The sequence below is a fragment of the Hemicordylus capensis genome, chromosome 2 (assembly GCF_027244095.1).
Source record: "Hemicordylus capensis ecotype Gifberg chromosome 2, rHemCap1.1.pri, whole genome shotgun sequence".
NCBI classification, from domain to species: Eukaryota; Metazoa; Chordata; class Lepidosauria; order Squamata; family Cordylidae; genus Hemicordylus; species Hemicordylus capensis.
This window is the reverse complement of record NC_069658.1, coordinates 340,586,403-340,602,000: the sequence shown is the minus strand read 5'-3', so window position 1 is coordinate 340,602,000 and position 15,598 is coordinate 340,586,403. Positions and strand designations below refer to the sequence as shown.

The 15,598-nt window shown below is 45.3% G+C and overlaps 1 protein-coding gene across 1 annotated transcript; it reads right to left on the bottom strand.

Moving 5' to 3' along the window:
• Positions 1-4,681: 4,681 nt before the first annotated feature.
• LOC128346952 (melatonin receptor type 1A-like) lies at positions 4,682-14,928 on the bottom strand. Its single transcript, XM_053300798.1, has 2 exons — positions 14,632-14,928; positions 4,682-8,538 (listed from the first exon to the last, which is right to left on the bottom strand). Exons 1-2 carry the CDS (start codon positions 14,834-14,836, stop codon positions 7,769-7,771), a joined length of 975 nt encoding a protein of 324 aa, XP_053156773.1. The 5' UTR covers positions 14,837-14,928; the 3' UTR covers positions 4,682-7,768.
• Between the last annotated feature and the right edge of the window lie 670 nt (positions 14,929-15,598).

Here is a 15,598-nt window from a genome sequence, read left to right as displayed (position 1 = left end):
TTTAGATAGTAGTAAGGTGGCTTTATAGTTCAACAGGTCTCACCTAGCAGCACAAAAGACAGTACCAGCCTTGGCTCATTTTCAAAATACTACCCTAAAAGTGTCAGCAGCAATACTACAGTTAAGGGAATAAAGGCTAAAAATTGGAACTCAAAAATATGGAGTTTTGAAAGGCCTTCAGCACAAAACTGAATGGCCAGCTGCAGGTATGGCAGGCAATGGGGTGGCCGCCTTACCAAGAGTCTACCTGAGGGATTCTGAAGCAGGAATCGGAAGGTGCAATGCTAAGGCTTCTGCCGGTTCACACGGGTTAGCAAACCCAGCTCTACGTTTTAAGTCTCTCTGAACATACAGATCTGCTAAGATCACTCGTAACACGCATGTCACCCTTTCCAGCGCCACAAAACCGCCTCTACCATGGCACGGGTGTTTGCAGGTTTGGGGAAAGGCTGAATGCATTACGAATGGGAATAGACAGAGGAGGGATAAGTTGATAACTCCAAAAAACGGCAATCCCTCAACTCTGTGTTCTCCCTTACTGATTTTTCTACCCCTCTTCACTGCTTTCTGCCTCAATATTACCTTTTTTTAAAAAAAGCCCCATTTTCTTTCTCTGGCTCCTTCCCGCGCTTTACACCCGCTTCCAGCCCGATCCTCCCCCTTACCATGTCCCTTCCTCAAAGCACTCCCTCGTAGTAATAACAAATCTAATCTTAGGATGCAGACATTTTCATTTTCTACAGACAATGCTACATTTCCCACCCCCTTCCACCCTCTTTCCACCTTCCACCCCCTGCGAACCTCCGTGTTGTTAACCAAAATCCTTCAGATTCCAGCTGCCGCGCGTCCGAGGAGATGGCTATTGGGGTGTGTGAGGTAGTAGTCCTTCCAATCACACACACCCCGGCAGCAGCGGCGGCGGAAAGCAAGCCGAGCAATGCCGTGGCCTGCCGTTTGGCCCGGCGCCGCTTCCCAACTGAGAGGCGCGTCTGCGCAGTAACTGCTGCAGTTACTGCGCAGGCGTGCCTCTCTCAGTTGGGAAGTGGCGCTGGGCCAAACGGCAGGCCACGGCGTTGCTCTGCTTGCTATCCGCCGCCGCTGCTGCCGGGGTGTGTGTGATTGGAAGGACTACTACCTCACACACCCCAATAGCCATCTCCTCGGACGCGCGGCAGCTGGAATCTGAAGGATTTTGGTTAACAACACGGAGGTTCGCAGGGTGTGTGGAAGGACTACTGGCTCACCCCCCACCCAGTAGCCATCCCCTCAGCATTGGGTTTTTTAAAGATACACGGAGGTTCGTGGCAGGGGAAGGCAAGCGGAAAGCTGCTTGCTTGCCTGCCTGCCCCAAAAACAACACGGAGGTTCGCAGGGAGGGAGGTATTAACTCACGAAGGCACGGACCGGCACTCAACCTGTTGCGGACCGGCACCAGTCCGCGGACCGGCGGTTGAGAAACTCTGCTATAGGCAATCCTGCCTTTCTAGTGAATGTGTCTGTATAACACTATATACAGTGGGTTTTTAAAAAGCAGGTTAAGGCAAGTTTATTTTAGAGAGCTTTTCAATGAAACTGCTATATTGTTTAATAGGGAATACAATTGGTTTGGCTATTTGCTCATCTCTAGTAATCCTTCACTGGTACTGCACTTCATGGTTTATTTATTGTGTTTGTACACTGTTGATTTTATGGTTTACTTCCTGCTTTGTGACCCCTTCAAAGAGCACTGCTATGGTTTAGAATAATACCTGCCCCCATAATTCGATGTTATCTTGCCTCATTCACACTCTACAACCTTAAATTTACATTTATTTTTCTAAAAGTAGGTGCATTCTTAAACCTCATGATCTGTGAAGTGGCCCTGTGAAATGCCACAATATGAAAGTATGAAATATGTGTATCACAGACTCCTATTGACAGTGCCTGTAGCAATGAATGATATTTCTCTCCCCATCCACTCCATGCCCCTACACAGGTTCCTTTGACTTTTTGACTATGCCCTCTTCTAGGATGCTGCTGTACTGACTGCTAGTTTGAAATGCAGTTGTCTACACTGGAACAAGTGTAATGTATTTGCATTTAAAAAAACCCAAAACCCATTCTGGCTCTGCAAATACCCTATCCAAGTCAGGACTAAAATGCACATCCAGACGTTTACAAAAACAGTAGTGAACGATAGCATAACTCCCTCCCCCGCCAAACACACACACTCACTTACCTCTTTCACACACAACACAAAACTACCCTGTTTACTCCCCACCCCGTCCCAAATCAGCTAGCGATTATATACTGGTGAGATTATATATCACAGCTAACACAAGCCGCGTATACTTGAAGAGGGCTTGTTATTTAATACTTTAAGTCACCAGCTGATTATTCTGTATGTGTAAGAATACTATAAGTGTATTTGAGTTTAGACTATCAAAACTACCTATGGTTTCTGAAAACATGTCACCCTGGATTGTAATTCCTGGGTAATGTTTCTTTTCTTTCTTTCTTGCCTTGATCAGCTATTTAGATAACAATTTTCTGCATCTCTGATGATCAAAGCTTCCAAGACGCAGTGCCAAATTCCTTTAATGCTCTGTCCTGAAAATATTTTTATTACTCAGAGAATACTTGGGCATTCTGAAATGGGCTGTGCAAATAAAAAGATTTTAATAGTGAGGAAAAAAACTACTGACATAATGATTGGACATGCTTTATTTAAATTGGTGCTAGTGGGGCATATTCCAGCATTTTTCTTCTTTGCCCACAGGTCTTGTGATCCATTCTTATCCATGTGACAAATTCCACATGTCAAGATTTCCTCTTTTGTGCCAGTTAAAACAACTAGTGCCCTGCCCTTACTTGCCCCTGGTCAGCTTAACAGGAATAATCATTTTAAAAAGATGGTGGCTGACATACTGCACAAAGTTATGTGCACCTTGTAATAATGTTCACACAGTACAAAAATTGTGCAATTATAGGCCGTTATTTCCAAATAACAAACTTTATTTGTGCAATTTTTATGCTTGCACAAGAGCGCTCTTGCTCTGGTGCATGAATGTTATGTTACTTTCAAAGTGCATGCAACGTTATGCAGTATATCAGCCAAAGGTATTTTTCCTGCCTTCATCATGGAAAGCCAATTGTACTGCATGTCACTGCTGCTCTTGGGATGATCCTAGACAGACAGATTGCTGTGGACTGTCAGAAACATGTGGAAGATCAGCACAATATTGGCATGCACTGCCATGTGTGTACTGCACATGGGGGTGCACTAAAATCCCTACCTATTCTAAAGTTCCACACAGATGTTCCTTGAGCATTCATCAAAATGTCAGCCTAAGAACCCAATTCTATGCATGTCTACTCAGAGAAATATGTGAATAGATTACTTTTGCAGTCGGCTTCCACTTCCATCACTGGTTTCATCTCTAGACCCTGCCTAATAGATTCCAGAATGTTTTATTTAAAGAATTGACAACTGTGCATTCTAAGCAGTGCATATCACCCAGGAAATGAGGTGAGGAGAGGGACGGTATGCTGGCAGTACAAGGAAGAATTTCCATGCCACTCTTAGCAACATAAGGGAAAACGCACTGCAGGGCAAGGCTAGAAGAAAATCCTCCTGACTCTTACTATCGGGATGAGATTTAATTAATTCTTCCTACAGGATCCTCTTGTGCTTTAGACTTCAGAATCCATGTGTGATGCACTGACATGCTGCTGTCAATTTCATGTAATGAAAAAGCATAAGAACAGCCATGCTGGATCAGACCCAAGGCCCATCTAGTCCAGCATCCTGTTTCACACAGTGGACCACCAGATGCCTCTGGGGAGCCCACAGGCAAGAGGTATGTGCATGCCCTCTCTCCTGTTGTTGCTCCCCTGCAACTGTTATTGAGAGGCATATTTCTCTGAGGCTAGAGGCGGCCCACAGCCACCAGACTAGTAGCCATTGATAGACCTGTCCTCTGTGAATTTGTCTAAGCCCCTCTTAAAGCCATCCAAGCTGGTGGCCATCATCACATCCCATGGCAAAAAGTTCCACAGATTAATTATGCACTGTGTGAAAAAGTACTTCCTCTTATTGGTCCTAAATTTCCCAGCCTTCAGTTTCATGGGATGACCCCTGGCTCTAATGTTGTGAGAGAGGGAGAAAAATTTGTCTACCCTCTCCACTCCACGCATAATTTTATACAGCTCGATTATGTCTCCCCTTAGTTGCCTCTTTTCCAAACTAAAGAGCCCCAGATTTTGTTTTGCTTAAAAAACCCCCACAAACATTCTATATCCCGCTCTTCCTCCAAGGAGCCCAGAGCGGTGTACTACATACTTAAGTTTCTCTTTCACAACAACCCTGTGAAGTAGGTTAGGCTGAGAGAGAAGTGACTGGCCCAGAGTCACCCAGCTAGTCTCATGGCTGAATGGGGATTTGAACTCAGGTCTCCCTGGTCATAGTCCAGCACTCTAACCACTACACCACACTGGCTGTAGCCTAGCTTTGGGGACTCAAAGTTGGAAAACACTGGCTTATACAATTGCTTGCTGAAGACCAGACACAGAATTCTTCGTCCTGTCTTTTTGGCATTCTCTTCTGTCATCCTAGAAAGTGGTTTGTTCAAGTCCAATGACTTGCTGCAACATACACTTCAGAGATGACTGAAAAATCCTCAAAAATATTTGAAATCCTTGCACTGTTGTATGATATTTATTTATTTATTCAATTTCTATACCGCCCTTCCAAAACTGGCTCAGGGCAGTTTACAGATAAAACAAAGACAGTTAAAATCAATCAACAATTAAAACAAAGATTTTAAAATACCATAAAACAGCAGTTAAACAATAGTTTAAAAACCCTGAAAAACCAGGTACATTAAAACCCTTTACAACAATTTAAAAACCCCGGAAGGCCAGGCCAAGCAGATGGGACTTAAGGGCTCTCCTAAAAGCCAATAAAGAGTTCAAATTACGGATTTCTGCTGGGAGTGCATTCCACAGTCCAGGAGCGGCTACAGCGAAGGCCCGCCTCTGAGTCGCCACAAAACGAACCGGTGGTAACTGGATATGGACCTCCTCAGATGAGCTTAACTAGCGATGGGGATCATACCAAAGAAGGCGCTCTCTAAGGTAACCAGAACCTAAGCCGTCCAGGGCTTTAAAGATAATAACCAGCACTTTGTTGTATTTTGCCAAGAAACATAATTGGCAGCCAGTGCAACTGTTTCAAAACAGGCATCATGTGGTCTCTCCAGTCTGGCCGCCACATTTTGAACTAACTGAAGTTTCTGAACTATGTACAAAGGAAGCCCCATGTAGAGCACATTGCAGTAGTCAAGCCAGGAGGTTACCAGCTGGTGCACCACTGTTATGAGTTTGTCTTCTTCAAGGAATGGACAGCTGTTGAATCAGCTGAAGCTGATAGAAAGCACTCCTGTCCATGACCTCCACCTGAGAAACCAGGGTGAGGCCTGGGTCCAGGAGTACTCCCAAGCTGTGTACCTGCTCCTTCTGGGGGACTGTAACCCCATCCAGCACAGGGAGATCTAACTCATCCCTCAGATTCTGAGCCCCTACAATGAGCACTTCCATCTTGCTTGGATTCAGCTTCAATTTGTTATCCCTCATCCAGCCCATTACTGCCTGTAGGCAGGCATTTAGGGAATGAACACCATTGCCTTTGGAATGAACACCATTGAGATCTTGTCAATCTCACAAGTAATACTTTATCTTGTGCTCTGAATGTTTGAGATAATCTGATATGGAATCCAAGCCAGTTTGGACAGTTGGCCTTCTAGAATGTATTTTGGCTACCTTCATTTTTCATGTGATGGTTTCCCATTACTGTTGATCATTCCTATCAATAGTGACCGAGATACCATGCAGCCCTCACTCTTCCATCAGCAGGGTGTGAGCTCTGGCTCTGTGAATGTGGAGAGCTCATCAACGCTCCTTCCAAACTCACAGAGCCTCTGTGGGTCTTAAGTGTCATCACTGTAGGACCCTACCCCATTGGGAATGATGGGAGAAGCGTCCTACAGCACAGACACAACTGTTAAGAACCACAGAGCCTTTGTGCATTTGCAAGAAGTGTCAATGGGCTCTCCACTCATGGAGCCAGTGCATGCACCCCACTGATGGAAGAGCAGGGGACTGCACAGAATCTAAGCCAGTATTCAGATTTGACCATAAACTTTCTGATCAGATGTTAATCTTGTGAAATGTTTTCTTAAAAAACAGACATTCCACTGTTCCAAACAAGCTGCATCAACCTTAACAAGCTGGAGGAGTTGTACTGTCACCTTCCTTGCCCTCTTGACCCTTTTAAGAGATGGGCTAATACTTCACAGTAAGCAGGTAGAGAAAGAGACAAGAGGAAGCCGCAGTAGCTTCTGAACATCCAGGTGGGGCATGGCCTTGCTTCCATGCCTTTGGTTGTGCTGGACACAGACCACCGCTTTGGGCTAAAGGTTGGCAAGATAATACCACCCGAATGTTCTGATGGTGCATGGCCTTCTTACCCATCCACCCTGATTTTACACAACCCAGTTTGCCTGCACACCGGGACAAGTATCAGCAGGGGGAGGCCAGAAAGCATGGTGGTTCCTCTGTCTTGCATGCACATTCAGCTTTCGAGTGTGTACACAAAGTTCAGCCTGATTAAAAAGTTCCACACTGAACAGAGGAAGCTGCTTTACCAGTCAGAGCATAGGCCCATGTAGCTCAGTACTGTCTAGGTTCACCGGCAGTGGCTCTCCAAGGTTTCAGCAGGAGTCTTTCCCAGCCCAACCTGCAGGTGCCAGGGACTGAACCTGGGATCTTCTATATGCAAAGCAGATGCTCTCCCACTGAGCTACGGCCCCACCCTACTGCTTTCTACATCTATCCGTCTTGCATTCCCTTTTCCTAACTTGTACCCACTTTGCACTCATAAACCAACAGACATGGTAGCCAAAGTGAATTACATATTTCAAGTGGGAATTACAGCATATTTTCTGAAGAATAATCTGAATTCTTCTGTCTGATCCAAATGACCACAGAAAAAGCACAAGGCTGTGTGCGCACTGTTGCAAGCCTGCCCTGTGCACAGACTTTCTAATAGCGATGCACATGGGCTATGCATGCATTATGGTGTTGGATTACGCAATCTATTTTCCTCCACAATTCTGGCTTTTGTGCACCCAGCAGAAAAGCTAATCAGTATACTGAAACCTGTTTACCTGCGCAGGCCGTATTCTTTGCATCAGTACCATTTGGTGCAAATCTTCAGAGTGAAAAAGCACTGCTCTGAGATTTATCCCAGCCCAGCTTCATTAACAACACAAACAGTCTCTGGGCTGCATCCAACAAAATCCATTTTGTGGATACTGGATAACTTCTCCAAAGCAATCTCAGCCTCAGCAGGATTATGGAATACAAATCAGAAAACTGTGAGAACAATTTGTGGAATTAATAACATACATCAGTTACAAAGAAGTGCTTGATTCAGGTCTATCAGTTACCATTTTTTAAAATAGCTTTACTCTTGAGAGGGACTAAGGATGTTGATATTCGCTATGCCAATTATGCCTTAAAGTGCTACTTTCAAACCAAATTGCACTCAGAGAGGTCCAACTGTGGCAGGTCATTTTTCACCTTGTTGCAGGCAACCTTTATATAGAATTGTGTTCTTAGTTAATTTCTCGTGGGCCATAAAGTACCACGGTAAACTTGGTACAGCTGTATGTGATGAAATCTAATCATCTGATTCCATTTGGATTCAGTGGATTCCTTTCAGTTGGTTCTACAAGCTAGCCTGGCACAGCGTTAGTATGATTCGCTTGTATTCCTTCCTGAAATTGTGATTCAGTGCTCCATAAATCACAGCATTCAAGCAGCTATTAAAGTATGCCATGAAGTAGCTGGCTGTGAAGAGCCATCCCGGTATGGAGGAACCCAGTGTAGGTTTTAGCGCTACTATAAAGCCAATGAAGTTCAGCGGTGCCCAACAGACAGCAAAGAGCACAAAGACCATAAACATGGTGAGGAAGTTCCAGAAGTCATGGGGCTTCATTCGGGGTCGGATGTCTGGCTTGACTCGCCGCCTCACCTGGAGCACCAGGACCCAGATTCTTAGATAGCAGTAGCTGACAATGGTGATGGGCAAGAAGAAATGGACCACTACCACCATGATAGTGTAAAGGGAGCTCACAGACTGGGCAAAAGTGCAGGAATACACCCGTGGGTCATATTTCAGCGAGTCCACAAAGAGGTTTGGCATGATCGCCAGCAAGGTAAGAGCCCAAACTAGCCCCACGTAGCAGAGTGTGTTGTTGAGGGAGAAGAACCTATCATACTTCAGGCTATGGCAGATGTAGCAGTAACGGTTAATGGCGATGCCAGTGATGTTGAAGATGGAGCCAATGACACTCATGCCCATCAAGAATCCGCTGACCTGACAGTGGAGGTAGCCCATTACCCAGCCATTATGGAATATGGCAATCAGGGCCAACGGGTAGGGGTACAAAGCCACCAGCAAGTCTGCAACAGCCAAGCTGACCACAAAGGCATTTCCTAGAATTTAAAAGAAGATAATGAAAGGCACTGGGAGGTAAGGGTTGTTAAAAACAAGCATTTATGACACGCACAAAAGAAAACAAGTGCTATAATGGGAGGAGAGCTCGTCTTGTGGTAGAAAGAATGAATGGCCCCTTTGCTAAGCAGGATCTGTCATGGTTTGCATTCAAATGGGAGACTATGTGTGAGCACTGTAAGATAGTCCCCTTAGGGGATGGATCTGCTCTGGGAAGAGCAACTGCATACTTGCATGCAGAAGGCTCCAAGTTCCCTCCCTGGCATCTCCAAGAGAGGGCTGAGACAGACTCCTGCCTGTAACCTTGGAGAAGCCGCTGCCAGTTTGTGTAGACAATGCTGACCTAGATGGACCAACAGTCTCACTCTATGTTCCTATATACTACACAATGATATTATTTGCTTATGTTTAAAATAACCTGTATTGACATTTCACATCAGAGGAAGGGCCTGGACTCCACTATGGCTCTCACCAGTTCTTAGCTCAGTTTTATCTTTCTACCACATGGCGAGAAAGGATTCATTTTGTAGGAAGTCCCTCCAGTGACATTTTGAATACTTAGCTTTGCTTAGCACCTCCCTTCCACGCACACCTCTCTCTGTACTTTATTCCTCAGATTTTGATTAAATGTAACAACACTTGCACACTTTACATAGATGTGGTAAGGACACATGCAAGGCACTGTCATGGTGTTCAAGGAGTCAGATAAAATATATTCAGATATGTTTTAATTGTGCTGTAATTCTTGAGGCCCACTTTTTACTCCAGTTTGGGGGTTTTGTTGTTCATGTGCTATATAGTTGTATTTTACTATTTCAAATTTATTTTATATTCTTGTTATGATCACCTGTATAAATCCCATAAATGCATACATTGTACATTTCTATACTGCTAACAAGGAAATAATCCATGTCCCTTGCTATTAACTTTACATCACTAACTGGCTTGATAGATCAAGCCAACGGTTCACCTAAATCCTGTGCTCTTTCCTTGTCACCAGAAACCAGATGGCAAAGGGAAGTTCCAAGAAAGACAAGAAGGAGACAATCACCAGCAGATGATAACCAGTAGAGAGCTACCTCTGAACATGGAGGCTCCACTCCTTACGATTGTATCAAATAGCCATTGATAGACCTATCCCCCTTAAATCTGTGCCATCTTTTTTTAAACAGGTCCATTTTAGTGGCCAGTGTGACAATCCTGTTCTTATGGTGTATGTGACCAACCTCTTTTCCCCAGTGTCCTATGAGTTCTGACTAAAAGAGATGTAAGTTTTGGGCAGCATAAAAACAGTTTAAATAAATGAATAAATAATAAAATCTCCTCCTCTGGGACCAAATAACAGAGCTTTGAAGCTGTCCCTTCCAGTTCATTATGAAGGACATTTGACCCACAAAGGAATTAACTGTCATGATAGAGATGTTCCTCAAGGTCACCATTACTGGCAACTTTTCTGTATGGAAGGAAATGTATTTTTATTGATGGGACAATGGGTGCAAGACACCTTCTGGGCCACTGCTGTTTGCTGGAAGGTGACCCATCAGGCTCCTATGGAAACCTCAGTCTGTGATGATTGTGAATAGGAAAGGATTTTTCAAACAGTTCTTTGATATTTTGGGCCCTCTAGGATTGGACAGGATCTGATTCAAACCCGCCACCAGTTGCACTCCAGTTCCCCCTGTGCCATGGCCTTTGAAGAAGGACATATAGTGCCACTCTAAAGAGTACATAAGCAGTAAGGGACAGGAGAAGAATCATTCAAAGATCACAACTAGTATGGAGAAAGACAGAAAGAACAAGCGGTGATATTCTGCCCAAGGCAACCAACGTCAAACCAACAAACCAGAGATGCTACATTACACAGCAAGCAATTAACAATGCTACTTACACTTTTCCCAATGCAAGTAGTGTGGCAACTGCAATTGCAGTGCGAACATGCTTTGTAGAGCCTTGCATTAGCACAGACAGCTCTTGAAATATGGATGTTTCTCTGTGTGGTATGTGAGCTAGTGATTCCCCTCATCCATCCCATAGCCCTCTGGCCTCACTTTTACTGCCCCCCCCCCCGCTTTGCTCTGTCTCCACGGTATACAGATACCTGCCAATTGAGGATGACATTTCATGCATCTGATGAAGAGGAATGTAGTCCAGGAAAAAGGCATTCTGAAATAATTGTTAGGTTTCAAGATACTGCAAGACTTTTTGATGTTTTAGAGTCCTTCACATTTATTCCTCAAAACAGAATTGAAGCTGCTTTAAGAACTTGCTTATAGCAAATTTCAATAGATAGAAACACTGTTGGCTCCTAATACTCTGGTCATGCACTTGCAAAAATAAACAGAGTGTGAAAGGACATCACACAGCCAGCCATATCCTCAGGCTGAAAATCTTCAATTGGGTTTTCTACTTGAAGACACCATGTGATGAGTTCTAACTCCTCAGAGAGCTTAGTAGAGAAGTGTGCTTGAAACATTACTGCTCAATGTCAGAACTGTAAGGACTGCCACTCCAAGTCAGATGAGAGGCCCATTTTGAGTGTTTTTCATTTGCAAGGGTTAGTGCTACGTGTCTTAGAAGCAGCCTAGAAGCTGCATAGATGTTACTGAGGAATCAATCCCTTGTACTTTATCTACCTTAAAGTCTTCATTTTGCGGGTTAAACTCCATAGATTACTTGATGCTGTGCTCATACACCATGCTCCTTTCCTACCAGCATGTAGCTCATTCCCAACCTCTGCATTTTAGGGACCACTTTGAGGACAACTTGAAATGTCTTTGAAGATCTTGTTTTCCAGAAAGCTGGACATCTTTGCATTCAGAAAGTGGGGAGTCCTTTGAAAGGTATCTCAAGCCAAACACTGTATAATACAGAATGTCAACAAACATCTGTTACTTATCAGATATTAGTTTCTAGTGGAGAATCTTACAATGGAGACAGGTATCCATATTTCCATTGTGGGAAATACAAATTATTTTCTGTAATATTTGAACGGCATTTTGTGGGTCTGAAAACTTGTGGCATGTATTGTTTTCACACAAGTGAATATTTTTCAAATCTTACAGAAAAGATATATTTGGGTCAGGGTGGAAACACAGGATGATCAGTTGCTGTTTGTATGCTCCTGGAGTGCAAGGTCATAGGATACTGATGTTAGGAACTTTCTCTCTTAGCTCAGTATGGTCAGCCCGGCTGATAGCAGCTCTATGTGGTGTTGCACTGAGGGTCTCCGGTAAAATCTTTTGGACTGCTGGAGCATATGCTCTGCTACTGAGGACCAACCCAAACATGATGTGGGAGCTCTTTGATTAGGATCTCCTGTTAGTTTTGTCTTACTAATTAGCAGCCTCACGGGGTTGCTTTGAAAATTATATCAAGAACCGCTGTTCCAAGATAGGAAGTTTAACCCTTTCTTCCCATGCTCTCCCCTGCCCCTGTAAATTGCAAATGTGGGGAAGAGGGAACAGGTACAGATGTTGTTTCTTTATCACTCACAGAGATTTACACTAAGGAAAGCACACTTCCCTTATCTTCAAAAGGAGCCCTATTGGGCTGCTAATTAACAAGACAACAACCACAGCGATCCTAATCAGGGACCCCTTTAGTTTGGCTGAAATACAGTCCATCAAGAGATTGGGGGGGGGACCTCAAGAGGGGGACTTTCCATCAGACAACAGAAGCAGATGTTCAGCACCTCCAATCCTAGCACTGATCCAAGGCCACATGTGTCCTAAACTAAACCCATGCTGGTCCCCAATCCTTAGAAAGTTTTGACAGCTTGGCTTATAGTCACAACAGTGGCCTTCACTGGGCACAGGCCAGTGTCAAAGGTGAGATGCTGACACAAGGGTTCTCCCATGCCCTATCATGCATTTTTGGGAACTCCTTCCCTTTCCACCCCCAACACATTACCTCTAGTGGCCGTTGCTGGTGTCTATTTTATGTTTCTTTTTAAGAGTGTGAGCCCTTTGGGAACAGGGATCCATCTTATTTATTTATTTATTCTCTGTGTAAATCGCCCTGAGCCATTTTTGGAAGGGTGGTATAGAAATTGAATGAATGAAATATCTGATTTGACAAGATCTGACTAGGAGACGTTCCTGTGCAGACACTTATCTCCTACCCCAGTTTTGGCTCATAATGATTTGGTTCTCAACTGTGATGGAGAATGGGAAGTATTTGTGCAACAAAAAACAAGAACCAAGAGTAATTCTGCTACTTCTACAGGCAGTTTCAAGTGTGGCAGGCAAAACCTATCCATAGAGCATCCAGGCTGCCATTCCTGTTTTGCAGTGGTAGCACACAGGGATGGACTGGCCACCCACAACACCGGGATGTTTCCTGTTGGGCCATTCACCTCTGGGACTACCCCCCATCGTGTGCTTACCTGTCTCACAATTCAGCTTATGGAGCTATCGGCAGTGAATGCAACTCACGGTGTCTACTAACTACAGCAGACTTGGGGCAAAAAGTCTCCATGGCTGACATACTGTGCAAGAGTTCCCCAGCATAGTAACACTGTTTGTGCAATTTGGGTAAGTTGCAGATGCAAAATTTGCACAGATTGTGTTACACTAGAATAAGCCTATTGGAAATAATGGGTTTAATCTTGTGTAACACTTTGCAAAAATGTTGTGCCACTTATGCAAACTGCACAAATGCAACGTTACTTGGCTGATGTACTCTTCTCCAGCATGTCAGCCAGAGTTTGCCAAGTGGGCTCACATGCCCATACCAACACTGTGAACTGCATTTTGATTCATTTCCCCCAGTATTTGGGAGACTTTCAACTTTTTAGCTTTCGGCATCACATTGCACAAAGAATTTTTCTCCAAGGCATGAAATATTTTGGTTGGTGCTGCCCTTTACATTTTTCACTACATATTGTTGAAGGTGGTAGTATTAGGGGTGCTGACTAGTTTTCACTGTTTTTTTTAAAGTTGGGTTTTCCATGGCATTAAATAATTGAGACATAATTTAGTTTGAGAGTCTTTGGCATCCCAGAAAGAATATCTTAAAACCATTATAGTATTAGTTTGAGTTATGAAGAGAAAACACAAAACTCGGGTTGAAAAGAAGCATGAAACCGAAAAAGCTGCTGCTGTTAGATGCTGAAAAAGACACATAATTCACATAATTAAAAATGCAGCTGTGATTGTTCTGGAAAATTGTGGTGTACCAAGAGAAGCAGTCTGTGTGAGAACAGTGCCACAGTTCTCAGGTTTGTATATATTGCATTCTAGAACACTTTGCCTTGTTCATTCGGGCAAACTCAAATGTAGGTCTAGCTTACAAATACCTCCTGACACTTTCAACTACTCAGATGGCATGTGGGAAAAGTTTTTCAACTCTCATATTTATGTAGAACAGGCTGAGTGGTGCCACCAGTGCTGAACCTTTGAAAGCATTTCTCTTGATAGCTTTTGAAAAAGACATTCTATATCATAGACACCCTGATGCCACTCCTGATCATTGAGAAGCTCATTGTTACCCAATAAGTGATACTGATTGTAATGTACCTATTGTAACCTCTCATCTTTTCTCATAGAGGAACAGGTTTTAGGGAATACATCCCCTAGCCAGCATCAAGTCTCCCTGTTCAGCCATCCAGAGAAGACACCCAGTCAGCCCAGGCACCCTTTGGGGAAATCCATTTAGAAATCTGAAATACTTCTTGGGGTGGGAAACACTCCTAGGGGTGCTATCACCCAGACAACACACAGCCTTTGGAAAAATCCAGTTTAATTTCAAAGATGTTACTGTGCTTTTCGAGGTAAATTTGGGAAATAGTCTCATGCATCTCAAAACTGTTTCTCTGTACCCTGCCAGCCTTTGGGTAGTGACGTCACTTTTTCGTTATCAGCAACACACACGATCACACCCACTTGGCTCCAACTTTACTCTGCCCCTAAGCGGTACTCTGGCGCGCAGAAACATGGGCCACTCTACCAGTATATTTTTCTCACACACACACACACACACACACACACACCCAGATTAGAGGCGCAGCCGCAAAGAGTTGCTTCTGGAGGAACAAAGGCAGATCATGTCCTTTGGCCAGCAATGCTCTTTATTACCTGCTTTCCTCAGCTTCTTGTTCTTGTAGACGGAGAGTATCACCAGGAGGTTGCCCAAGATGTCCACAGCAATGGTAATGATGAGGACAAGGGCAAGGAGGGTCACCACCCAAAAGGGATAGAGGCCCCCCTCCGGCTGCTGCTGCTGCTCCTGCCCCAAGCCGGCAGACCGGTTCTTCTGTAGCGAACCTGCTGCTTCTTCCATTCTTGCTCATTTGGTCCTTCCCGCCCCGCGCCGCTTCCAGGAAAACCCAAGGAGGTCGCTCAGGGCAGCCGCAGCCAGCCAAGCCCCAGCTGTGAGGAGCCCCGCCGCCGCTGCCGGGCAGGCGAGGGCAACGGTTCCCACTCCCAGGCTCTGGCTGCGAAACAGCCCCAGAGGTCTCAGGCAGGCAGCGCCGAACACCCTGGCGAGGGACTTCGAAAACCGCCAGCGCCTCGGACCGCGGAGGCCCCCTTGCAGAAGTTTGCTTCGCGAAGTTGTACCCAGCAGGCGAGAGGCTGCACGTGGCTCGGACTCCGCCTCCGACGGCACGCAACACACCGGCGGGCCTCTCCCGCTTGAGCCTCGTTCTATCCCCGGCAAGGCGAGAAAGGGCTCCGCGAGGCTCCTGGATTGCAAGCGTCAGGCAGAGGGATGAGCGAGGAGGATGAATGGCCAATCCCTCTCGCAGCCGGGCTGGCGACTAGGGCAGCGGCAGACTCAAAGGCGGGAAGCTGCAGAGAGCCCCCTGCCACCTTGGCCATCTCTCCGAGCGCTCTGGGCTGCTGGGTCTGTCTCCCGTCCGCCTGCCTTCTGAGCACCGGATTGTCCCAAAGTGGCCGCGCGCGCTCAGTGGTTCCCGGGCGGGGACTGGGAGGAGGATATGAATGGCCTTTGGCTCGCCAAGGGAGCCCGCCTCAGCCATGAAGCTGCTGCCGGCAGGACCAGCCAGCCACCCTCTCAGCTCAGCGCGCAGGCCGGGCGGGC

Coding starts and splice junctions, on each gene's coding strand:
- LOC128346952 (XM_053300798.1), bottom strand. CDS start 14,836: ATGGAAGAAGCAGCAGGTTCGCTACAGAAGAACCGGTCTGCCGGCTTG. Junction 8,539..14,631: donor CAAGAAGCTGAGGAAAGCAG/GTAATAAAGAGC, acceptor TTTAAATTCTAG/GAAATGCCTTTGTGGTCAGC.